The sequence below is a fragment of the Tetrao urogallus genome (assembly GCF_951394365.1).
Source record: "Tetrao urogallus genome assembly, chromosome: 1".
Lineage (NCBI taxonomy): Eukaryota > Metazoa > Chordata > Aves > Galliformes > Phasianidae > Tetrao > Tetrao urogallus.
Window position 1 is genome coordinate 153,928,186 of NC_136813.1, and position 27,401 is coordinate 153,955,586.

Here is a 27,401-nt window from a genome sequence, read left to right on the forward strand (position 1 = left end):
TTCATGGTTGGGAGAAGAGTTTTCGCCCTTCACAATTGGCTTCTGTATAAATAATTAATTTAAGAATGGCTTAATTTAAGAATAGGCTTCTGAAGTGAATTTCATTTTGTCAGTCCTGTGCAATTAGAGAACATCAGTGGAAGGACTGTGACTGTTATTTTTCTGTACCTTCATGCATGTTTGGGCTGTGAATTTGCATCAGCTGGAAATTATCTCTAAATTAGGGAAAGAACATGTCTGGAGTCCTGCCAGAACAGTTGCACCTGTGTGCAAGGTTTAAAAAGGGCAAAAGAGAACATGATTCACTGCAACCTTGCTGTTATGCATTTTTGTTTGTTGGTTTGATATTTGTTTTGTTGGGTGCTTTTGGGGGGAGGGGAGAGGATAAGGAGTTATTTAGGGTTTTTGAGCTTTGTGAGAAGAAAACTACCTCCTGATGGGAAATGTCCCTGCAGTATGCATTAAAAGGGCATGTTTCTGCTTCCAAATCAGTAAGATATTCTTGCTTCATTTTGTTACTTTTAAAAAAAAAAAAAAGAAAGAAAGAAGGGAACTAATTCAATGTGACCAAATATGGCACTGAAAAAAAATCACGGTGATACTGGCTGATAGCACCAGCTTTCTAACTACACAGAGAAGTGTGAAGCACATCACCCTCCCCAAAGCTGCCTTTTGGTCTGGAGAAGGCATGCTAGATAGAGCCAAGGCAGACATTTAGGAGCAGCTGTGTGCTCCCCCAGAACCAGCAGCATTTTTAATGAGATTCTGCTCTAGAATTTAGTTTATTCACTTGTCCCTTCTTCTGGAGGAACAAGGGGTGCACAGCAGTGAGCTGCTTAGAGCTGTGTTTATGCTGTGCTCACCTGCAGTAGCTGTGGAATGAGACAAATAGTTTGTAAGTGCAGACCTGTTCATGAAGAAACACTATAATTTTGTAGGTATAAGAGAACCTGTCCTGTGAATGCTTAATCCTGTGTGGGACTTTCTGCCTTTCCTTCTTTTCCCAGCTCCTGGGGTATTATAAACAGTGTAATTATTAGGAGATAAACTGCAAACTCCTGAAACTCAATATTGTGTACTGTGAGTACTTCTTCCAAAGTGTTCTCTGAATCGAGATCATCTGATCAAGTTGTTGCAAACAGCTGATGAAAGTTAGATTTCTGGGGATATCGGAGAACCATGAACTTCTCCAGGACTTCAGTCTGATATGCTTTGTGCTCAGTGTTACAGTGAGATCGTAGAGTCATAGAATCATAGAATGGTCTGGGTTGAAAAAGACTGCAGTGATCATCTAGTTTCAACCCTCCTGCTATGTGCAGGGTCACCAACCACTAGACCAGGCTGCCCAGAGCCACATCCAGTCTAGCCCTGAGTTAAGAGAGCAGTATTTGCACTGCTTTCACAGAGTGTTTGATCACTTTCTTAGTAATGAGGCAGACAAGCTTCTCAGGACCAAAACTGGGTGTACCTGCCCTGGGAGAGTGGCAGCCTCTGAACCTGCAGTATGTTCTGCTGCCTTCTGTTCCACCGTCTCCCATTTCCAGAACTTTGCCTCAGGGTTCTGCCCTCCCCTTTGCTTTGCCAGGATATTTGCTGGGCTCATTTATCCACTACTGTAGTAGAGAGCAGCCTTGTTTTGTTTTCCCTGGCAGATTCTGTTTTTTACTGAGTTACAGAGGAGTCCAATAAGTAGCAGAGGTGCAGGGCAAGTGGTCAGCACCTTGGTAGAAGGTGGGACCTACCCTTGTGGATATGTGTGCTCTTGGCATCTTGTTACATCTCCTGAAACTGTTCTGAGTTACAGAAGTGTCAGAAGATCTCCTCAGCTGGGGACACAGGGCAGTTTAGTCTCCAACTACTGACTGTGTGCAACTAGTTGGAATTGGTATTCCCCTCCCCAGGCAGTCAGTGAGCTTGTTTGATTTTGTCTTTGGCAGTGTTGTCCTCTGCCACTCTCTAAAGTTCATCACCCCTTTCCAACCTACACATGTTCTTGAACCTCTAAACTTGTGCGATTCATGAGGTTGTTGAAGCTGCTGTTTGGGATGGTGTGCAGAAATCTTGATTAATCCCAACATCATTATAATTGGCTTTATGAATTATACTGTTTAAAACTTAAAAATAATTACGGAGCATAATTTACACTTTGAAAGAGCTTGTAGCTCATGATAGTGAATTAACAATACATTTACTTGACCTGAAGCTTATTTCAGTTTTGGTACACTGACACAGACAGCCTCTAATAGCTTTTATACTCTATGCAAATTTTTGTATCAGTAGGCTTTGGGGTAGTTTTTTGCCTTGTTTTCATGTCAAGACTACCTAGAGGAAAAAAACTGAAAAAAATCTGAGACACCTTTTTAAAATTATAAAGTAGTCTTCCTATGCCTAGCTCAGATTCACAGGTCTGAAATCAAAGGATAATGAAACCATCTTGTTAGTTTTCCTCTTATATGAGCTAACTGTGTTCTTTTTATGTTACTTTTTTAGCAGAAGATAAGCTACTAAGATTTTTCAAGTGCGTGTCTTGAATGGATGTATTTTTCATATCAGACCATGAATGCTGATATTAAAAAGACCATTGGAGGTCTGCAGTTACAGAAAAATGAAAGAATAAGGAAAAGCTTTCTATAACTACACACTATAGTTTTCTGTTGGCATTCTGCAACAAGACGAATGCAAAATCTGTAGCTTCCCTTCTCAAATACAAACATAATCCATAATTAGATCTCCGTAACACCCTAAATGTGTGTTTATTTCATAGTTCAATGTCTGGAGGTCCTGTTTGTTCATTTTGAATATTTCATTAATAGAATATTATTGCAATACATTCTTAGCCTGCTAATAGTCAGTTACACCTATATGTGGAATCTATATATGAACCTATATGTAAATCAGAATCATGAGCAATTTTTTATAAACCTAAGCTTTTAAGTTTTGATATTATAGAGACACAAGGGAAACTTTCAATTGACTCAAGCCTTGTTTTTAATTTCCAGAATAACAGTATTTAATCTAAAAATTTTTACTGTAAAATTCAACATATTAATTCTCTGCATTTTTCTCAAATTGACTTTGGAATAATTCACTTCACTGCAGTGGTCTTAAAGGAAATCTATAACTTGTAAGCACAAACTCAGATTTTATTTTCTTTTGCTAAATAATTTTTGTCCTAATGTGTGCATTTATGTGATTAAATAATATTCTGCCATAATTCAATAGAAAACTGATGAGAAGGCCTTTCTCTATCCACTTGTGGACTAATAATCAGTTATTAAAGAGACTTCATTTTCTTCTTTCTCATTAATATATCTCACTCTAAACAACAAAGCTCTTAACATCCTGAATTTGTGCTTTCTGACATTGTCAAAAGTAAATGATTGGAAGGATTAGTCTCTGTAGTTTATCTATCAACACATCGGGTGTGCAGACATGAATTATTATAATCTTTTTCATTCTGATGCTTTTGAATGGTAAAGATTAAGGTAATATTTCTAACTTTTCCCTTTTTTGGTGTCTATGACATGAATATACTACTGGTCTTCCTATCATTTCTAGATAATCTGATGTGAAAACAACAGGACTGTGTGAAATGTTTGTTACAGTATATATGAATGCAAATAAATGCTAATTTGTGAATTGTTTATTCAGTATTCTTATGTTTTATTTGCACATACAGTGTAAGCAAGCTAGATGTAAGTATTTCTTCACCGAAGGCTTAATGTAGAATGTAGCTGATATTAACCATAGTAAGCATAATTTAGTCATCACATGCTATCCTTCTTCCTTGTTCAGATATAACAGAATATGTTTTAATTAAAGGAACAACTCTGTGAAAAGAGGGAATGAGACTCCTGGATGTTAAGACTGAACTAGAATCAGTATATCCATGAGAACATAAATAGATCTGTTATGATACTTTTTTCATGTTAGAGAGGTATTGTGTGTATTTATAGATTACATCTCCTGAATGGATATATCTGACTTGAGACAGATGGGCGAGTGGGCACTCTGTACCAGCTGTAAGAAGACATTAAGCAGCCAGATCTTGTCTCCACTGTTATTGGCACATCTTGTCTCCTCTTAGAAAAAGTTGCAGTTCTTAACCACATATTTTCAGTTGCTAGCTTTAGCATATAGTTGTTTTGCAGAAAGTCACTTTTACACTTATATTAAGCTTTTTTCATAGGCAAATGAAGACCATTGTTCATAGACACTCAGAGCAGTAGATATAACTGGATATTAAGAATAATAAGTGAGGGTAAAGACGCAATACATTATTCAGTGATTGCTGCTGTAGCTTTGTGTATGGGCTCCAGAATGAGTTTAGAACGTTGCATGCCTTTAGTTAATGCTATTTATAATACACCTGAAATGTTAATTCTTCTACTTAAATTTAGATACTGTTGTTAACATCTTTATATTCTGTGTATAAAGATATTCTAAGTTAATATTAAGACTGTGTGGAATAACATAGTGGAACTATGGTAATGACTTGAATATAAATCTATATTTTTGTTCTCTGCTGAGGAGGTGATAATCTACCAAATGCAATTACTAATGACAATTAGTGTGTTTTAAGGAAGTCCTGGGTCTCCAAACTGCCAGTTTATCTGCTTGACCAGCTAGCCTGCAGAATGTGCTATTAAGCCCACTATTGTAATGTTACGTATCTTCCTCAACAGGCAAGCAAACACATAGGGAAGGGGGATGTGTGCACTGTTGGTCCCACAACGCTAAGTAGTGATCCATCCTTTTTCATTTATTTCTTATACTATAAGAAAACCTTTTGTGTTCTAATATCATTGATTTATGAAACATTTTAATAGTGATTAAATTTCTTCAACATATTTCTTAAATGAGGCATCTCAGAATTTCTTGTTTCATCCCTTTCTCTTTCTTGCACAGTATGTCATCAAGGCTGAACTAAGGAAATCAGTGCTCAGGATAACTTATCAGCTTTGCTATTGTGAATCTGAATGTCAGGATTAGGGAAGGAATCATTCACCTCCCGAAAGCTTGCTCTGCTTGACGTGATGTAGGAATGTATTTAGTACCCCAGGTCTGAATGAATACACCTGTTATAAGGAAAAAGATGGCTTTGTTTTAATGATCACAAAGAGTGCTTAACAGCATAACAAGATGGCGGAAAGTGAGAGGTAATAAATTAACAGAGCCATTCCTGCCCTATTAGTTATGTCCTAAATTATCCCAATACTCATCACTGTCAACAGCTCATTGTGATTTCAGTTATTTATTTAGTAAGATTAATGAAGCATGAATCTGAAATGCACTTCAACCACATCTCTTCTAAAGACAAAGAAGAAATGGTGCAGAGAAAGTAATGGCCATATTAAATAAAAATCATACGTTACTTTGTGATGCTTTTTAGAGGGCTTTTTCATGTAGTCCTGCAGCCCACTTTAGTTGTGATATGCTGGATGTGATGCTGGAGATAATAGTGCCTTGTAACATCAAAGTATTTTTAGTACCTTGCTTGAATGTATCAGTTGTCTGTTTTTTTTTTTTTTCTTGCCAGGAAAAAATCCAATTGACAGAAACAGATAAAAAAGCAGCCTCAGATTTTCTTCCAGTAATGATAGGAAAGGAAGCAGCAGAACTGGAAAATGAATAAAAGAACTAAGGTGTTGATCTCTGTCTCCTATGCTAGCACTTGCTTTTGTCATATGTTGTAATGTCCACTAAGTATCCAATACCTTGGTCAAGTTTGTGTTCTTCTGATACCTCAGAGAGCAGACCAGTCCCTCAGTCTCACTTGAGCTGCCAAGTTCAGCCTATCTTCAGGCCTTACATAAGATGAATGAAAAACCAAGTCAAGTTGATACTGAGTGCATTTAATGCATATTCAAATACAGTAACTCAATCCAGAGCATCTCAGTTCTGTCAAAAAAGTGTTCTGTCCACTTTGCAGTCTCTGAAAACCTTCAATGGCTGCAGGGCAAGGAGATCTAAGTATGTAATGTTACTCTGGCTGCAAGTTTTCCTTCACCTGGCTTTGAATAGGAATGAACAAAGTCTTTGTTTGGTCTGTTTTGCTTTTCTGCACTTAACTGGGCAGTTACTTCCTCCATTTCTCCAAATCACTGCTATCAAGGGTCTTCCACCTGAAGATGGAAGCGAGAAGTGCAGCACTGCTTCCTTAAGGGAGAATATAATAGGGAAAACAATGCTGAGGGAATAATGGAGTCCTAAAGATAGATACGGCCTTATGTTCTTGTATCATCATAACTTTCCAACTCCACTGTAAGGCACCTGATACAGAGAGATCCAGAGTTCAAACAGAAGGCTGCTTTTCAACACAAATTGCAAGGAATGTCTTAATTTTAAGAAATATTATTGCATGTTTCTGAAGGAGGATGTTCACTTGAATACCTGCCTATTTAAGCTGAAAGATCAAAAGAAATTTTTCATACAAAACTTGAAGTGAAAGAGACCAAAATCACAAGCTAAATTTGGCCTTTTACACTCACAGTATTGGAGTGTGGGTTTTTATAGCTATATTTTTGAATAATCTTGAATTATCTCTGCTCTGTAAAGGACATCTGTATAAACAACCTCTTCTCACTGCACTGATCTGTCCCTTGCACGCATTCTGAATCATACACATGCACTTCAGGGACATCTATTTTTTGTTTTTTCACTCCTCTCTAGAACTGCAATATCAAAAACGCTCTAGGGAAGGGAGGTGCAGTTTATTCCACCTTGGACTGCATCACCATTAGCACTACCTCCATTCTAATTTCAAAACACTAATTGCTTGTGGTGACCAAGACAAAAGTTACTGTTTTTTGACTTCCAGATACTAATGTCAACCTGCACACATCGCATCTCTGCCAATTTTACTGGAGTGTTTGTCATACTAGAATTATTTTTCATCCATTTTAATGGTAACCATGATGTCAACTGCCCCACTGTTTGCAGAGTTTTTAGTCACTTCTTTTGGTGTATTTTTTTCAAAAATCAGTGCAGAGAAATGCCCTAATCCAGCACTTATTTTGAAGAAAATAGAATTTTAAGTAGCCTTTACAATCTTTGCCACTGTTGGCAATCATACTTGAGAATTTGGGTTTTTTTTTTTTAAGCAGTTTTTATATGAAATGGGAATTAAGTCTATAGAAGTTATTTATAGGCTATTATAGCCACACACTTATGTATTCTAGGTAGCTTGATTAAGATGCATCACTTCAGTACTTCTGGACTTTGTACATTAATTAAACTGTTCTTGTAGTACTGATACTGCTTTTTGTTCTTAGACTTCAGGAAGTCCAAAGAAGTCTTCAGGAAGACCACTATTGCTCAAGTTTCATAGTTAAACACAAAAATTCAAAAGCAGTCAGCAACTTGAGAATGTTTACTTTTTTTTTAATACTGCATACTCAGAATGTGGAAGAAAATTACATATTCATCTTGTTTCTTATTTTGATACTGTCTGCATTAATACCAAAGTAAAAGTGGATTTTCTGAAGTTAAGCCTTCAGGAAGATTTTCCTTGGGAAGTCCTGCAACTATATTCCTATTTACTTACTTATCTATATGTTTAAATAAAATAGAGACATAAAACTGTATTTATTAGTAGCTTATCCCTTCAGAATCTGATAGAATTGAAAGACTTAAGTGATTACAAAGAGGATGGCTAGGAAATAGATGGTTATTAAATATCAAATCTAAATCTGTCACTTTGTTTTAAACATAAGAGGGTTAAGTAAGCTGCCAGTAGTACTGTTCAATTAAAAATGGCTTATGTCCTGTAGTTTTTGCTATTAAAGTGTGCCTATTTGACTTAATTTTGCAATAAAATTGTTCCGTTAAAGATTTTTGTAACAGCATATGGGCAGGGCTTTATGTTAGTCAAGCAGATGCACACCAAATTCTAATATGGGCTTAAGGAGATACCCTTTTAACAATATAAAGACTTAACCTATATTCACAGCTGGGATTTTCATGAGGGCTTATCCAGTGAGGTATTAGTGACCACTACCTTGCAGCACACAAAATTTTTTTGCCTTTGGATGTGTTCACATAGGAAAACCCCAAACGGCAACAGCAGAGTTTGTCAGAAATATCCTTTTTGTTCAATTTCTTTATTCATAAATATATGTACATCCAAATCAAACACAGGCAGTGAGCAAGTACTATGAGTGCATTCTGTTTAATTCAGATCTAAACCAGCTGTCAAAAAGCCTTTTGCCCAAAGTGTTTCAGTCCTTCTCCGAATGAATCTTAAGAGGAAATGATGAAATTTGGGATTGGACTCGATGATCTCTGGAGGTCCCTTCCAACCCCTACAATTCTGTGATTCTGTGAAATTTATGAAAGTAACCAATATGCTTATGTATCTTATAAAATAAATTTGTTAAACAAGGTGCCATGCTAAAGCTTTTGAGATAAAGAGATGTGGTCATGGGACACGTGGTGTTAACGTGCTGACTTTCCTTGATTGAACTTATTACTCTGGGAATGTATTTGGTTTGCTGTGCAAGTATTGTACACGAAGAGTGTAATACCCAAAAGTATATGTAAGTTAGGTTAGGTACTTTGTTGAGGTGTTAGAAAACTCTAAATCCTTAAGAAGGAAACCAGGCAACATTGACATCATAACAGGAAGCAGGCAGGATTCACCAGTTTGCATTGCTAAATCTCTTCTAGACATTTCAAGAGACTATGAAGTGCTTGGAGTACTGATGCATAGGAGTCATGAACCTAATGGGAGATGTCTGAGATACTAAAATTGTTTCTGGGCAGAATGATTTATGGTATTTGTGGAGAAGATGGACTGATGTCACAGATTAGCAGCCACTGGCTGATTAGGAATGAGAAGAAAAGATAGTTGTATTTTAACAAAAAATAGAGCACAGTGAAATTAAGGCACAGCTACCCAACCCCCCGTCTTAAGAAAATAAAACTACAGTTTTGATGACAGATCTTTCTGTTTATGTAGATTAACCTTGTGCAGTAGAATTCCAGGCATAATGTTTTGAGTTTGATTTGTAAAATAAAGCAGATATTACCTTTAAATTTAGAATCTTTAAGAGGTTTTAGTGTAGATTAGTTATGAGTTTTTCTGAGCTTTGAATGTGTGTGCAGAGAAGGTACTGGATGTGTTGGGTAGCATAGGTATAATATATACAATGTAGTGGATATTTTTATCTGCATTATTTCAGAACTACTCTTAGAATCCTTGCTTCCTAAAACTTTTTTCTTCATTTAAAAGTATTGGATCTTGTGCTGAGAAATAAAATGGCATTATCTGGCCTATTTTCAGGTTTAATACATTTAATACATCAGTTCAATGCATTTTGATTTTTGGTGGCAGAAACTCTCGTCTGCAAGCTGGATGCTTATAAAAAGGACTATTCCTATTTTAGTCCCTGTCCAAACACATTCCTGAGGTCTGCAGTTATTTAACTGCTGCAGAAATGCAGAAGTGAAGCATTCTGAAATGGGCAATTGGCCAGCAGTAATCAGCCGTGTTCAGAAATGCTGCCTGCTGCTCTGTCTCATGATTTTACAGATCACTAATCTGCAGGATCCTTCTTAATCCATTCCTGCTGGCTTTCATTTGTAAACATTTATTATAAAGTTACACCTGATATAAAGACCTTGAACTTACTATAATATTTATAAAGAACATTTTTATACATTCAGTATTGTGACATGCAATTTCTACTATTTCTAACATCAGAATTGCTATATGCTCTGTGTAGTATATAAATCTTCAGCAGTAGTGATACTACTTAGAAAGTCTAATGAAGGATGAGGTCCCATTGTTGCAAGGAGAATAGAAATGTAGGCATGGCTCCAATGACTGCAATGTGAAACAATTTGATACACAGAATTAAGAGAAAAGAGATGTAAAAGCAAAAGACAATACACTACTATGTAAGGCATGTAATACTGATTGTACTTGCAAGTAATGTTTGCAGTCTTACAGGTTTTTAAAGCATTACATGTTTCTCAACTGGATTAATTAGCAGTCAATGTCTTATTTTCTAGAACCATAATCTGTACTCTTAAAGCAACAGTTTAGAAAAGACAAAATTCTATTAGCCAGCAGTAGCACATTTTAGAAAACAAAGAATAACAGAAGTTTTATGACATATTCAAAAGCATGATGAAGCATCAACAGGTGAAGGTATTGCACTTCGTAGCTATCCACCAAATATTAGGAAGTAGTCATCGTTCTATCTGGTTTTCAAAGTGTAGGTCATCTTTTTCCATGTGGGTTTTCTTTAGAGTTAAGAAGCGGCATGGAAGTAGGTATGCATTCAGATTTGTAGATATCATAAGGATTATATCACATACAGACACTTTCAAAATGTGTTCCTAGGTTTCTTCAGTCCAAGTTCATTTGTAAGTGATTTTTTTTTTTTTCTAAACCAGCACATCATCCCGAGTGGCTTTAGACTGTCAGAATAGTGATTAAAGCATTGAATCCCCATGTATTTGGGAAAAAATACCAGATCCGAAAGGTTATCTTTCATCACCTTGTGCTGACAACATCAAAAGTTTTGGATGTCTAGAAACACTAGTGCATTGCTAATTCCACAAAAGAGTCTGTGTTCATTTTGGTTCTTGTGATGATAGTTTCACTTAAAAGAAACTAGCGAACTGACAGTGCTGCTGCTAAACTGAATACAGTAGTGCTGATTCTTCTGAAAACTAGAGAAACGCCTTTTCAGTAGATCTCAGGCACAAAAAGATTAAGATTAGACAAATCAATTATTTGAAAGATACTTGTTTACAAATTGCTGTCACAACTTTTCAGCAGCAGTGAATGTTTCAGACTTCCATTTGGGTAGGCAGGTGTGTTGAGCAAAAGAACAAATGTATGTGTTATCACCCAGAAATTTGGGTATTTCACAAAGCTCTATTTTGGTAATTTTGGGGTGGAGTTAAATATTTTTTTTTTTTCCTGAAGTTGTTTATAAATGATTTTCTGTAATTAAAAGATTTTGTGAACAACTTCTGTGATTTATGTTCACACCATCAGGTTTCAGAACACATGTGCAAGGCTAATCATACATATCAAGAAATAAAAATAATGAAGTTGGCTAGTCTTATATGATTGAGAATGTCATGATTAAAAATAAAAATCTGAGGAGCTTAATTGTAGTTAACACTAATCATATTCCTCAACTTATAAAGTTTCTTCTTTCAGTTCTACAGAACTGGTGAACTTGCTCTTGAATGTAACATTATTCATTATTGACATCATTCATTATTTTTTTCCAACTTCTTAGAATTTCTGTTGATACAACAGGATTTCTTTGGTCAGGTTTTTCTTTTCGTTTCCTAAGATGCATCTGTGCATCTAGTAATATTAAAAGGGAACTTTTGGAAGGCTTAAAGCCAGTTTTGATGTTCCAGGTGTTACAAGGGGGCTCTTTATCAGCAAGAAACGTGTTTTTGAGAATTCAACGTCTGACTTTTCCACTTGAATGAAATACTCAGTTCACGTACTCTGAAGTAGTTGGCTTGACTGCCTTACCTGCATTTTGAATTGAGTTCATTTGGAGCAGCAGTTTTCTTGAGTAACTGATATGGTTTTATTTCACACAGAATGCAAGGATTAAGTGCTTATATTCCAAATGACTTTAAAGTTCAGCAGAACTTGCTCAAAGCAATAACCTCTCAAATTAAGATGCCCTTTTAATGACAGCTATAGGGATCATTTCATATTTAGAGCATGTGTGTGCAAACAGAATGTTAGTTTGTAACAGGTAATGCTGTCTGTGAAGTAGTTGAAACTGAAGCTCTTTTTCTAGTGTGCGTGTAAAACTGTCCTGTACTCAGAGAGGAGGAGAACCAGGTAGCACCTGAAGTCTGGGGACTGAATGCATGAACTGCTGACTCTGGCTACAGATGTAGGCCAGTACACACTACTGCCAGGATACCTGACGATAAGAAGAAGATAAAAACTTGACAGTTTCCTCCTTAAAGTCTGCTCATGAGTACTGCTGCATATTAGCAGGGCATTCTTGTTTTTCTGCTGTGAGAGTTAACAAAACTTCAGCAATGTGTAAACACTGTGAAAGAAAAAATTAGCTACCCCATCTGTTTTCCTCTGACTAACATTTCTTCCATCACATGTTTAACACTAGGCCTCTCTGATGGAATTATAAATAGATAGCTACAGAATAGCTCACATCTCTTCATTGACACTCAGTCTTTGAGACTTACAACCACAAAATCATTGGAGTACCAGACACAACTTGCATGCATATAAAAATCTGATTGTCAGTAAATGCTCCAGTTGCACAATATGTGTATCTGTTCCTATTGGGAAAATACTTTTGGGGAAATAAAATTTGGAGGTAAAGTGATGAGGCTTGCACAAATGGGAGAAAAGAGAAGGATTAATTTAAATTCCACAATGCAGCAAGACGGAGAAGGTTTAATTTTTTCTGGCTCTCGCAGCAGTCCCTCGTTGCAGTATCTGATCACCTCAGAATCACCATAACAGTGACAGTGAATAATTGATCTTTTTGTTTGACAGCACAGCAGAAAAATGAGAGTATAAACCATTCCACTCTGAGCTATTAGCGCAATATTTTTTTCTTTCCTATTAATAGAAACTTGTCAGGAAAAAAAAAAGGGATGTTTGATTTCAAAGCTGTTACTTTAAGTAATTTAAGTAAACTATGGAAAGTGTGATATGATCCCATTTTATCTGTTATTTTAGTGAGTGTGACATTGATCTTAGAAGATGGCACTAACAATCAGGCTGTTCCCTGGCCTGTGTTGATCTCCTGGTTTTGATATTGAACCATTACATACAACTGGTCAGCCAGATAGAAGAAGCCATTACTGTAGAAAGTACAGCAAGTGATCTGAGAGTCAAAGATCTCTCTTCGCAGGTAGTTAAACCGTATGTAAAGAGGAGAAAATCTAATAGAAGAGATAAAAGGAAGGACTCCAAATATTTCTGTGAAATTAATTGTTCAGGCAGTCACTTTAAAAGTAGCAGAATTTAGTTTCTGTCCATGTTCTGAAAATGGAAAAGACTAAATTTGACATGAGTTTCCTGTCTACCATATGACTCCTAGCTATGCTGTGCATTAACTAGGAGGCTTCTTATCCCATAGTGGAGATGTTTTAAAGTCACTAAGACAGTAGCAGACGGACTGTTGCAGGGTGGCAGTAAAGGACAGAATACATATGTGCATACAATGTTAGTGCCTGATTAGTGCGATAACCACAATCGTAATGTTGTAATCTTCTTCCCATTCCTAAATAAATAACAATATAATAGTGCCTAACATAGGGTTTCAAGTGTATTAAAGCTTTTAAATCTTAATAGAAAACCCAAACTATATGCACAGATGTGGAGAATTGAAGATACACAACCAAATACACTCTCATAAATATCCATGTAAAGTGTCTTAGTTTTACCTCAGGTGTGGAGTTGTCTCAGACCCTGTGTTGGTAGAGATTCTGCAAATATAATAGCTTCAGAAATATTTAAAAGGTGGATGAAACAAAGTATGTTTTTAAAACATGCTGACCTGAAATTGTAGCTGTTATTGCTTTAAAATTCTTGTCTAGTTGCAGGAACACTTGGTTATTTATCATACTAAACACTATTTAATTATTCACTACTACTACATAGGAATGCAAAATGTCTAGAAAATAAGCTTTTCCTTACAAACAGTTGTCACTGCTCCCATCATTATATTTGAGACAACTGGATGTGTAAAACCATAAAGCTGTTAAGATTGTACTGAAGGAAGCAGAGCTGTTTGCAGCTAGAAAAGGTAGCACTTCTCAGTAATTTTGCATGACACTTACAGTTAAGGCTATCAAATCAGAGCATTTATTGATCTAATGTATGTGTTTCTGTTCCACAACAAATGCTGTGATAATGACTAAGGCACTCTTTTGTCTCATATATTTTTAACCATGTCCCTGTTAATTATGTATTCCATCAATGCATGTGCATAAGACATACGCAAAACCTTTATTGGAGAGAACGTTAACTAATATAAATGATGATATTCTGCATAGTTTTTTGATATTTTTAAAGGCAATATATTGTATTAAAAATATTTCATCAAATTCAATTTAAAATTTAAAATATTGGTTAAATATGATCTTTTTGTTAACCTTTTTTTTCTGAGCTTATTTCCTATGAGAGTTGCTACAGTTTTAAGTAGCATTTCAAATTTTAAGAACTATGTTATTTTAAAATTAATGTCGTGAACCAAAGGTGCAAGAAAAAAATGCAGAAAAGTTTGGGATTTATCCTCCTGGAACCAGCATGGCTTTACTGAGGGCAAATCCTTTTTGAACAACCTAGTTGCCTTCTATGATGGTGTAACTGCATCAGTAGACAAGGGAGGAGCCATGCCATTTATCTGGACTTCAGTAAGGCCTTTGACACAGTATCCTACAAAATCTTTCTCTCCAAATTGAAGAGAGGTGGATTTGATGGATGGGCTGTTCAGTGGATGAGCAGTTGATTACGGTATAAAACCCACAGAATGGTGGACAATGGCTCAGTGCCTGGATTGAGATCGGTGATGAGTGGTGTCCCCCACGGGTCAGTGCTGGGACCAATACTCTTTAATATCTTCATCAGTGACAAAACAGTGAGATTGAGTGCACCCTCAGCAAGTTTGCGGATGACACCAAGCTGTGGGGTGTAGCAGACACACCTGAAGGATAGGATGCCATCCAGAAGGACCTAGAAGGCTCGTGCAGCAGGTCTAGAAGAATCTAATAAGGTTCAACAGGTCCAAGTCTTGCACCTGGGTTGTGGCAATCCTCACTACCAATACAAGCTGAGGGATGAAAGTATTGAACACAGTCCAAGCCGAAAAGGGTCTCTGGGTACCAGTGGAGGACAAGCTGGACATGAGCCAGCATTGTGCCCTCACAGCCCAGAAAGCCAACAGTATCCTGGTGTGCATCAAAAGAAGTGTGGCCAACAGGTCGAGGGAGGTGATCCTGCCCCTCTACCGTGTGCTGGTGAGGCCTCACTTGGAGTACTGTGTCCAGATGTGGAGTCCTCATGATAGGAGAGATATGGACACAGTACTCCAGAGGTGAGCCACAAAAATGATTCAAGGGATGGAACCTCTCCACTGAGGACAGACTGAAAGAGCTGAGGCTGTTCTGCCTGGAGAAAAGAAGGGTTCAAGGAGACCTGATAGCTGCCCTTCAGTATCTAAAAGGGAGTTACAGGAAAGAAGGAGACGCACTCTTTAGCAGAGTCTGTTGTGATAGGATGAGGGGAAATGGTTTCAAACTAAAAGATGTGAGATTTAGGTCAGAGATAAGGTAAAATTCATTTATAGTGAGAGTGGTGAGACACTGGAGCGGGTTGCCTAGAGATGTGGTGGAAGCCCTATCCTTGAAAACATTCAAGGCCAGGCTGGACCAGGCTCTGAGCAACCTGATCTAGCTGTGGACATCTCTGTTCATTGCAGAGGAGTTGGACCAGATGGCCTTTAAATGTCCCTTCCAACTCTGAGGATTCTATGGATGGATGGGAGAAGAAATTCAGAAGGGGCATCCTAATAAATGTCTTTTCCATATACACCAAAGAGAGAATGATTAGAGTAATACACCTTAAAATCTGTTACACTGTTAGTGATTGAAGATATACTTCATTGCCTTCCATATTCAGATCAGTAAAACTAACCTCAGGAGAGAGCTGTTTTCAGAACTCAAGCCTTTATTGTAATTGTAAATCTTTGCTGCCATTTTCCAGCAGTCAGTAGGAATTTGCTTGGGAAACACCTGTGCATGTGAGTTTTGGAGTGTGTTTGTCCTGTGCCCAGTTAGTGTTTTCTCTGGCTTTCCACCTTTGGGTTTGCAATACTCACTGGGGACACTCACAGCAGACCTGGCAGCTGTGCTGCGGTTAGTGAATGAAAAGAGAATTACCTCTGTCTCCCATCTTCCTCTTTATCAAATGCAGTGTGATGTTTGCAGTACTTTCAAGGAATATCCTTAATTGTGTGAGTTGGTCGAGCAAGGACTGTTCATCCACATTCTGCCTTTGGTGCATGCAGGCCAATGCAATTTAATTTAGACTGTGGTGAAAAAGTTACTTGAATCATGTCAGATTCTACTAAGTGGAATTATTTTGTATTTTCCACATGCTAACAGAAAGCAGTCAATCTGCATTGCTTCTTTTGGCAAATATACCATTATCTATATGTTTGCAATTTTATAATGTTTCCTTCAGTATCTTTAAATATGCAACATCTATTTTCTTTTATCATTTCATGTGGAATTGTGTTGTAAATGACAACTTTTTAAATCCATTTGCAACTGAAACACAAAAAATCTTGTATGAAGGATTTGATATGAATGAAATCAACTTCTTTCTCAGTGTTTTCAAGCTAAAGTTTGCTACATTTGAAAGTTATAACACACTGCATTCCTAACAGAGTTACATTTTTCATTGAAAATATGGCTGTCACCATTTCTCAGTAATCTGATTGCTTGGAGATTTTCTGTCTTGAGATGCATCCTTCAAAAATAGCTGTCAGCTCATTTGGTTTTGCCAGAAAATCCAATCCAGTGTGCTTGGCATCCTTTTCCCATGTTTTCCTGTGGACAGTGATGATGCAGCAGTGGTAGAAAAAAAAAAAAAAGCTTTTCAAAGCAGTGCTGTATTTTGACAAGAAAAATTGAGTTAAATAATAAAAGTCCTTATCTATGCTTGGCAGTCCTTAAGGAGCAAGACTGAGGTCTGTTAGGCTAAAAGAGAGAACCGTGCTATATTCAAACCATCTAACTTTAGGCAATTCACACAAATATGAAGATCTACACTTCAAAGTATTGCCTTCTTTGGTGGCATGTCAGGGATCTTGAACTTGTAACTTCAAGTACTCTTTCATTAAGCATTTAATTTAGATGAGATATGGAAAGAACTCAGTTTCAGATTCAGCTAAAGAGCTGGTGCAGATTCTGGATCACAGCTGCTCTTTACTGATCTGTATCCTTTCTTTTTCTTCTCTATAGGGATGTTTTTTCAATTGATTAGGATATTTTCATGGAATCATAGAGGTCTTTTCCAACCTTAAAGATGACCAAGTCCAACCACCAACTCACTAAATAAAGCCCACTAAACCATGTCCCTAACTGCTACATCTACATTTGATCTCCCTTTTTCCAGCGTTTAGGAAACTTGCCCTATTCACCAAGCTCAGATCTTCATTACATCATGACAGTTTGCTGTTTGTCCTAAAGAGCTGCTTCTTCTGGAGGCTATTAGTTCATATCTTTCTTTTCACCTTATGTTTTAGAAGCATTTTTTTAGCTTAAACTAATTCTTGAAGCATACTTAATATGCAGATAAAACCATATGATGTTTTTTTCCTAGAGTTGCCAACTTTTCAGTGACAATATGATAAAAAAAAATGCATGTATTTTTAAAAAATGTCAGAAAAGTGCATTTCTTTTTCCAAAATAAGGTTTATTGAATCCTATTTTTCATTATTATTAGAAAATGTGATGTTATCAAGCTGGCGTGGTTCAATCTGGATTTTTGACCCAAATACATGTTTTGCAAACTAGATTTTGTCTTTAGTGATAGACATTTGTCTAAATCTGCAGTTGGGGTGTATTCAGAAAGACTATTTCTGTCTGGATCTGTAGGGTAGAGTGAATCTGAGGGGGAAAAAAAGCTAATATTTATCCAATGATGCTTTGATGCTAATTCTTTGGCTGTCTGAGCAAGTGTTGCCACTTAATTTTAAGGAATCCTGGCTGCATTTCATTTTTGTTTGTTTTTAATCTATTGTATGTGTTGCTTCAGTTCCTTGCAAATGGAGAGGTTTGCTTACAATAGAGAAACTCAGTGGTTTTGCTTCTATTTTGATGGTGTTTGGGAGATGGGGGGATGGATTTTCAAGTTTTTAAAATTTTGGGACTCTCCTGTATGAACACATTACTTCCACATCCTGATGCAATATGAGAATGCACTGCACCTGCAGGGTAATGTAATTAATTCACTTCATATGACACAGATATAATAGACTGCTTTTCAGAGGAGACTAAAATCAGCCTTCTGTTTTGCCTCTTCCTCACTTATAGCATCTTAGTTATTTTCAGTGGAAATGTTTCCAATTCCTCTTTACTGATATCCTCCACCTTTGGGCTGCATTCCCAAGGTGCAGTTTCACTGCCTGCATCTGCCATTGCTTGCAGCTTTCTCACATGATGTTAATGTGAAGCTGAACTGACTTCTGACATCTGGCTGTTGACCTAAATTGTTATGAACAATGGAGAAAAAGACCAAATACTGTTAATTTGTCTCTGCTGCTGCTTGGCTGCATCATAAGCAGCCTCAGTTCCTGAAAGTATATAAATGATGAACATAGCACTGCATTCTGTATATTTGTTTGGTATTCCAATGTCTTTTGAGGACTCAAGGGATTTGGGGGTCTTTAACGGAAAGAAGTACTACTACAGCTGAAATCTGTGGCTTGGGCTTCAAAATTATCAGGAAAAACAAATAAGGCTCCCAAACTAATGTATAAGTATACCAAGTAAAATTTATTTATACACATACTGATTGTTCTGATATTTTTTGAGATAAGAAATATTCTCAGAGCTTACTTGCACAGTACCTAGCTAACATGGTGGCAAGTTGTAATAAAATTATTGTAGGACAGTAATAATGCATATGATGGCCCTGACCTTTTCAGGACCTATAGTGTTGTACCATGAGAGAGGGAAAGAGGCAGATGGTGTGTAAGCTGGTCCAACACAGTAACATTAAATCTCCCAGGAATTAGCACTATCATATGCCTATCCCACTCATATATTCAAGAGCAAACTTCATTTTTTCAACAGTGTCTTCTCTAGAAGGATAAATCACAGAATCACCAACGTTGGGAAAGACCTACAAGATCATCCAGTCCAATCATCCATCTGTCACCAATAGTTCTCACTAATCCATGTCCCTCAACACAAAATCCAAGCATTCCTCGAACACCTCCAGGGTCGGTTACTCCCCCACCTCCCTGGGCAGCTCATTCCACTGCCTGACCACTTTCAGAGAAGTAGTATTTCCTAACATCCAGCCTAAATCTCCCCTGGCACAACTTGAGGCCATTCCCTCTAGTCCTATCACTAGATACACAAGAGAAGATGCTGACACCCAGCTCACTACAGCCTCCCTTCAGGTAGTTACAGAAAGTGATAAGGTCTCCCCTGAGCATCCTCTTTAATATTTAGGGAGGGAAATCAACTCTATGAAAGGGTTGATAACTGCAGGATAAGGGGAAATGGTTTTTAGTTGAGGGAGGGAAGATTTAGGTTGGATGTCAGGGGGAAATTCTTTACAGAGAGAGTTGTGAGGTGCTGGAACAGGCTGCCCAGAGAGGTTGTGGATGCACCATCCCTGGAGGTGTTCAAGGCCAGGTTGGATGGGGCCCTGGGCAGCCTGGTCTAGTATTGAATGTGGAGGTTGGTGGCCCTTCCTGTGGCAGGGAGGTTAGGGATTCATGATCCATGAGGTCCCTTCCAACCCTGGCCATTCTGTGATTCTGCAATTTAAAATCAGCCACCAAGTCTAGAATAGTTCTACTCAAGCACTTTGTAGACTAACAAGTATCTACTTCTGTGTTCATTTTTCTCTTAGGAACATTTTTTTCTTAGACTGTGAGAAAAATCAATGTGTGACAATGTTAACTGTATTTATTGAGTTTATAGAATGAGGTTATAGTTATAGAACTGGTACTTAACCTGTAGAAAATAGGTTATGAAATTTGTTTTTGGGATATAGGATTTAGGCTGTTAATCTCAGCAGACCTATTGTTGCAGGAATTAGAATGGGCAGAGCTTTAATGAAAAAACCTCATTCCATTTGTACTGTTGGGCAACAGAGTGCGTTCATGTACTTTTTATTTTCCTCCTTAATGTTTCCTGGACCATGCATACAGTTTAGAATCATAGAATCTTAGAATCCTTAGAGTTGGAAGGGTCCTTTGAAGGCCATCTAGTCCAACTCTCCTGCAATGATGCCTCAGAGATTCTCAGCTCCCAGCAGCCCAACTCATCCCCATAAGCCAGGCTTGTCTTACCTTTGGCAGGCATGCAGGATCTTCTGTGCCTTCCATCCCCTCAGCCTGGGCTGAGGTGGGAAGATATCTGGCAGCTGGGTGATTAGAAGAACAGGATTGAAGTACTTCAGGTGTAGTTGACTTGGGGTAATCATTGCTTTTCCTTTTTATTTTTTTTCTTTTTTTTTTTCTTTTTCATTTGCTTTTCCTCTCTTTCCTTCTTTTCAGTAATAATCATCAATAAAATGACTTGGAACTGCACCTGGAACATAAAAATCAAGCTCTGCATGCTTCATTACACACATTACACAGAGTAGAGGAGTAGTCATTGTGATTTCCACAGAGTTTGTAAGCCAATTAGTGTAACATTCCAAGATGTGCATTTTTATATGGTATGAATAGAGCTTCGCCTTTGTTTTCTACACTTGAAAAAAATATTTTGTAGTTTGAAAAGTCTCTGTGTGAAGGAATTTTGGGCAATTAGACCAGGAAATATTTTTCTTTCTTTGACTAAGAACTAGTCAGACAGTTCTTTTTTAGACATCTGAATTTTTAATGATGAAATATATGCCTGAATTATTTTTATGCCTTGGTACAACACAGAGACATGATCTTGGATTATTTTAATGGCTATAATAACCCAAACACTGCTTCTGTGATCACTGTTCTGAATCATTATTTGCTACCAAAAAAATTGTCCCAAGCTCAATACATTTAAGTCACTATTTCATAGCCTAAGTATATGAGGATATTTTAACTATGGCATTATTCAGCATTCATATCCTAAAACATTTATAAAATAATTAATCAAGAAATAATAATGCAATTCAGTCACTGTGATACTGGTAAACAAATGTTAATCTTATTATCTCTTTAAAATCTTAATTATATATTACTTCACCTTATATCAACATGTAACATTAGTGTCGGAAGATTTCTATCCTGCAAGGTTTATCTCTCTACATATTATGTTTTAATGGCCAGATATTGAAAAATTTTGGACATAGTTTTAACTTTATAGAGACAGCACTTTCCCTGTAGCTCAATGGAATTGCTCTCATGTACAAAGTCAAGTATGTACAGGACTTTGTACATACCATATATGTACAAGAGAGCTCCTACTGATTTTTTTTACATGTATTTTTCTTTTACATGTACTAGATTAGAATCATAGAATCATAGAATTGCTCAGGTTGGAAAAGACCTTAAAGATCATTGAATCCAACCTCATCCTAACCATACTACCCTAATTAACGACCTGCTGCTAAATCATGTCCCTGAGCACCACATCCAAATGGTTTTTAAACACATCCAGGGATGGTGGCTCAACCATCATCAAGCATATAAAAATTATTTACATAGTATTTGTACAGGTAATTAGATATAGATGTGTGTGTGTTATTTGTAAAACAGATATCAATGTTTCTTATATACTTTTATGTCCACACAACTGTAAATGTTATCGTGGCTTGCATCAGAAGTAGGATGGGCAGCAGGACACAGGGAAGTGATTGTCCTTCTACACTTGGCATTGGTGAGATCGCATCTCAAGTACAGCATTCAGTTTTGGGCCCCTCACTACAAGAATATTAAGTTGCTTGAGTATCAGCAACAAAGCTTTTGAAGGAACTGGTAAACAAGACACATAATGAGTGACCACGGAAACTGGGACTGTTTAGTCTTGGAGATGAGAAAGCTGAGGGGAGAGAACCTCGTTGCTCTCTACAGCTGCCTGAAAGAAGGTTGCAGAGAGGAGGATATTGGTCTCTTTTTTCAGGTCACAAATGAAAGGAGATGAGGAACAACCTCAAGTTGCAAAAGAGGAGGTTTAGACTGAATATTAGGTTCCACAGAGAAATTGGTCAAGCACTGGAAGGTGATGCCCAGAGTCACCATCCTTAAAGGTATTTAAGACAGTGATGGGACTTGGTAGTATCAGGTAGATTGCTGTGCTTGATCTTTGGGGTCTTCTTCAAGCTGAATGATTCTATGATCCTATGATTCTATATTGTGTCTTACATATATAAATTTACTATGGCTTTTTTTTTTTTTTTTGCATATACACATGCTTAGACAGACTAATTCAGATCATAAAATGAGACTCCTTTTTCCTTGCTTAAATTCTAGAGCCATTTTTAACACTGTAGAGTTAACAGAACAATGCTGATATTTTAGGACCATTTGTTTTCTTGCCATATTTACAATGTCATTACGCTTCACTGAATGTCTAACTGAATGGAAATATATGATTTAAGAAAAAGGTTCATGTATTACAAGATGTTTTAGGTTTTAGGAGGAAGGAAAATGAATGATATATATTTTGGTTCAACAATAAAAGATCCCTTTGTGCCACAGATCCTACTGACAGCTCATTAAGAGGTCTCTCACAAAGATACCTCCTATGGGAAGCTAAAAGTATAGTGGAACAATATAAAACATTAGATTAAGTGGAAAGTTTGTTGAGGTAGTGGGGTGGTTTTTTGTTTTGTTTGTTTGTTTGTTTTAATTAAGAAGGAAATAACATGTACTGTTGTTTTCTATTACAAATGCTATTACCTGAAACTAGAGTGGCTTAAAAAAAGAAAGATATGAATAAACAAAATAAAAACTATTCATTCTGGGGATTCTACATTAGTAAACATTTTTCTGTGTGTGTGCATCATTAGAATATAGATTAAATTCATTTCAGTGTTGAAGGTACAGCTCACCAAAGTAATGATGAATGGGATAACATATGTAGTAGGCTTCACTTCTTCAGGATAGGCTTCATTGTAGGTAGTTTTCTAGTCTGAATGTCCTGGGGTGGTTGTTGCAAAGAATAGGTAATGAATTTCACTGTGAAATGCGTTTTGAAATATTTAATCTTATGCGTGTTGTTTTCCTTCCACTGCTAAAGGAACATATGCTTTCTAGAGGAAAGTACCTTCCTATCTCCAGCTATTGAAAAGAAGCTTCCTTTCGTTTGTTTTTTTTTTTTGTGTCTTTTTTACATTGAAGGTAGCTCACATAGCTTTCTAAGTATGAGCTCAGCTAGGTCCCCCACATAGAGATGATACAAACATGAGGGAATAAACAGTAATTAATGCAAGTAAATGAAATTTTCAATAGACTAAAATACCGAAATAGCATTTTGTACTGTGGTGACTGATGTAATAATAGACACTGCAGAGTTATTGTTAAGAAGCACTAAGTGTTATTCTGTTGGAGAATTTTTACCTCAAACTGGTTGAGGAAAGGGTCCACCATTTAGGATATAGCTTGAAAATATGTCCCTGTGCATGTGTGTGACTAACAGCAAATACTAAGTGAAGTGTTCATCCCAAACCAGAATAGATGCAATTCTAGAGCTTCAGTTTTGGTATTTTCTCACCCTGTTGACCCTGGTGTCTCCTATGATAAATTCACATGCTTGTTCATTTTCTCGGGGAGGCAAACCAAACTATAATAGAAAGCTTCATTAATATTAATTCTAATGGATTCCACTTACCAGAGTACGAAGTACAAAGGAGGTGTTATAATATTAAATACTTTCGTGAGTAGAATAAATATTTTATAAACAAGCATAAGAATTGCTGCATTATTTATACTGCATGATTCATAAATTTTGTCTCTAAATTTTCATATGACAATAAAATGTATGTATAATGTATGTATAAAATGTATCCTTAGCATACGTAGTTTGAAGGCAAACAATTTCAGAAATAATGCACAGGTTTCATATTTCTTACCTGTATATTTTCATTTCATTTCTCTTCTCTTAAACCTGACCTTTTAAGTACAATGACTCCAGTTGCATTAGAAAATCACCACACTTTAAGGAAATAGCCTTACAGTATTGAAATATCAAGAATCACTCATTTCTAGTTTTCCATACTAGACCAGAAGAGTAAAAATACTGGACCTTAAACCCATAAGTTGCTAGAATTGAAGGCATTTCATTTTATACCTTACATTAATAAACATTTAATTGTGATTATATAATAGAAAAGAAGGGGAAAATATTTAAAGCGTAATATGAAAAGTTTTGCTGAAATTACTCAGTGTAGTGTTGGTAAATCAGTGCTGTACAGCAAAGATGAATTAGTTTACAGTGTGCAGATGCAGCAGTCAAAAGTGTACAGTAGTCCACCTTTTCACAGAAAAGGACAACGTTATCTGAAATCATCAGATATACAATGTACATATATGTATGAAAGTTAAAATGTGCAAAAATGTGTAAGTTTACACATTAATAAACATGCATTTGTTTGAACTATTTTTGAGATTTGAGTATGTATGAACATTGAAGCTAAAATTAATGAGTATTAAGGTAATGTTAAAGAAAGATGCGTAAAACAGCTAATGAATAAAATTGTTAATGTATGTTTTCTTGTGCTATTTTTTATTTACAAAAATGTCATGATAACATAATGTGGGCTGTGTTTTTCTTACAAAATTCAGTATCAAAAATGATGTTAAAAATCCACCTAAGGATTGTCTGTGAATTGACCACAAATTTTCTTTGCATGGAAATGTTCTTTTCAAAAGTAGCTACTTCATATGAAGTAAAATTTCTTTTAAAAACCATCAAAAAGCATTATAAAATGCTTTCAATGTTTTAAGGTTCTGAATCTGAAGAAGGGAAATCTGAGACAAGCAAGCTAAGAATTTGCCAGCATAGAATGGGGAGTTTTGCATAAAATTTGAGATTTGATCTTTTTGTTCCCACTGACAGCATAATTCACTTTTAAAGCACTGGAATTTTAAAGTCATTTTAAATATTAAAAAACTGTTACAAATCAGAATGTGAAGTGCATTAGCAGTATATTTCATAGATAGGTATGTGCCTGTGGCTGATGTTAAAAATACTGAAAATGGGCACATTTTTATTTGCTGCATAAATAAGTTATAATATATAGTCAAGATAAAAAATCATCGTAAATTATAGTAGCAAAGTCATTCTAAAAACACATCTTGCAGTATGTTGCATTTTTCAAATGTTATTTTTTTTTCTATTAGAAATAATTGAACACCAAAATACTGTCCGTTCAGAACTCTGTTAGTTCTGAGTATCAGGTTCTCTGATCTGAATTGGTAAATAGTCACAGAATTAAAGTTGGTCAGTAATTATTTTGAGAGATAATGCAGCTCAGCTATAATGAGGCTGAACATTGTGTGTATTGTTACGTATTCTGTCAATGATGGAAAGAAATTATTAGGAGAGTTAGTCTGTAACTCATTTTTTTTTAAGTTGGCAGTCAGAATGGAGTGAGCCAGATGTCTAAAATGCACTTGTAGAAATTTTTGAATATTTTGGCTGTTCGTTCCCACTAAATTGAGATCTGCAGAAATGTCAGATTGCCTACTAGTAAGGGTTGCTTTTAAAGAAGCATGCTGTATGTTGGGCTCTGCAAAAACACATGAAAAAACTGATGAAAAAGGAAGGAAAATAATGCTTAATGCTAAAAAGGGTCTTTCAGATTTCTAACAACATATAGCTTTTTTTTTCCATAAAGTTTTTCATTGCTGTGGTTATTTGCTGTGATAAACAAGTCTGAGAGACCATGAAAAATTTATCAGTTTCATAAGTATATTCTTCCTTATAATTTATAAACTTTACTTTTTTTAGTGTGTCTATCCATAAAAAGTTTTAATTTGAGTAATTTGGAAGAGAAAATCCTACTTTCCTTCTTTCTTGCAAATTATTTGCTTTATGGAGGACTCATTTTAAAGTTAGCCATGGAGCTACAATTATTTATCCAAAGTTATCTGACCATTTGGCAATGCTTCAGAGTTCTCTTCTGCAGAACACAGTACAGCACACACAAGTGTCATAGTGTTTGGTTGTTCTCAGCACCTCATCAGTCAGAAGAGGTAACAATACTTTCAGTTTTTCTTTGTGAATGTCAGTTGAGTCACATTTTTGTTCTCTCAGGTCGGCTTGCTTGAATGATGGTAATAACATTCATCTTATTAACATGGTATAATTTAAATATACTGTAGCAGTTTTAGAAATTCTGTTCCATTTAGCAGAATCTCTGTTGCCCCCTTTTTCAGATGACGGTTGCTGCTGGTACGAGCATTGAGAATAACATTCAAAGGACCATATCCTGCCCTAATGTATGTTTTACATATTTCGGATTTCTGTGTAATTTAAATGCAAATCCTCCTTTTGTGACTGATAATTTATTGCCCAGAGATGCCTGTCATCTTGAGGTTACTTCATACTATATGTTATATATATATTTCAGGGTCATTTAATATTGTACTACAAGTGAGGTCTTAGCCCATCAAAATGCTGAATTGGTGTCATTTTTTTCCTGTATGGTTTGATGGCACTGCTAAATAAAGACAGTGATAATGCATTCACAGATCCTTCTGAATTTACCTTGCTTCCCTCTCAGCTCAATGCTCTTGTCAGTTGAAATCAGCAGAACAGCAGTAAACAAAATGAGGAAAGCAATGAGAGGCTATATTTATTCCACTTAATCTTGTTCTAAATTGGATTTTAATATGAAGATGTGTAATACTAAATTTGGAAGAAAGGTAATTTCATTTTTCTTGCTGAAACAAATATATCCCATGACTGAATGCAGAAAAGGAGAGTTACTACTGCAGATGAAAGTAAAGCAAGAATCTATTTTGTTAACAGGAGAAGCAATTTATTCACTTGTAGTATAATAGGTCATATATCTTTTTTACTATACCTAGTCAGTAAATTGAAAGTCACTGAACCAAAATTGAGCTTATATACATGAATGGGGAAATGTTAGCTGGAATTTGGGATGTACTGTTGAGAAAAGAATTTGGTTCTGTGTTATAGAGAAACTACTTTCTATCATGTAACGTGTTTAATCATTTACTTTTCAGCTAAAAATAATCTTTTTTATCAGGGAGCTATCAGAAGTTCTGGATAAACATTTCCATCACTTTTAAAATATAACAAACAATTGAACTATGAGTACAATACAGTTAAAGTTACTAATACCTAAGAAAAAAGGTACTGTGATTCAACATCGGGGGAATGAAGTATGTTCTTGCCAATCTGGAAAATGAAGAAAAAAAAAAAAAAGTAGAACAACCTTTTTCTCCTGAGATGTTCGTGGTCCTAAGGGAACTTCAAGAAATTATTTCTGCTGTAGTGAAAGAAAATTATACGTTTGAAATCTTGAATCTTTGTGGATTTTGTAGATATACCCCTTGAATGGACCAATACTGTAACTTCGTGACTATGATTTGTACTGCTAGAAGGAGCATGGTGGTGATGTGACAGCAGTTGGACAAGGTGATCTTAGCAGTCTTTTCCAACCTTAATGATCCTATGATTCCTCATTCACAATTACCTCTAAGCAGAGGAAAAGTGTGATTTTATGCATGACT

General features: G+C 36.2%; 1 protein-coding gene across 4 annotated transcripts in view; it reads left to right on the forward strand.

Annotated features, from left to right (window-relative positions):
• Positions 1-27,401, forward strand: part of PPFIA2 (PTPRF interacting protein alpha 2) — a gene marked incomplete at both ends in the record, with an annotated part of 269,483 nt that overhangs the window by 119,764 nt on the left and 122,318 nt on the right. For 2 of the 4 annotated variants that reach the window (XM_079537790.1, XM_079537791.1), the window contains one exon: positions 26,079-26,141. The exons of the other annotated variants lie outside the window; for them this stretch is intronic. In XM_079537790.1, coding sequence (XP_079393916.1) covers positions 26,079-26,141 — 63 coding nt within the window. The remainder of the gene's footprint in view (positions 1-26,078; positions 26,142-27,401) is intronic. 4 annotated transcript variants of the gene reach the window in all.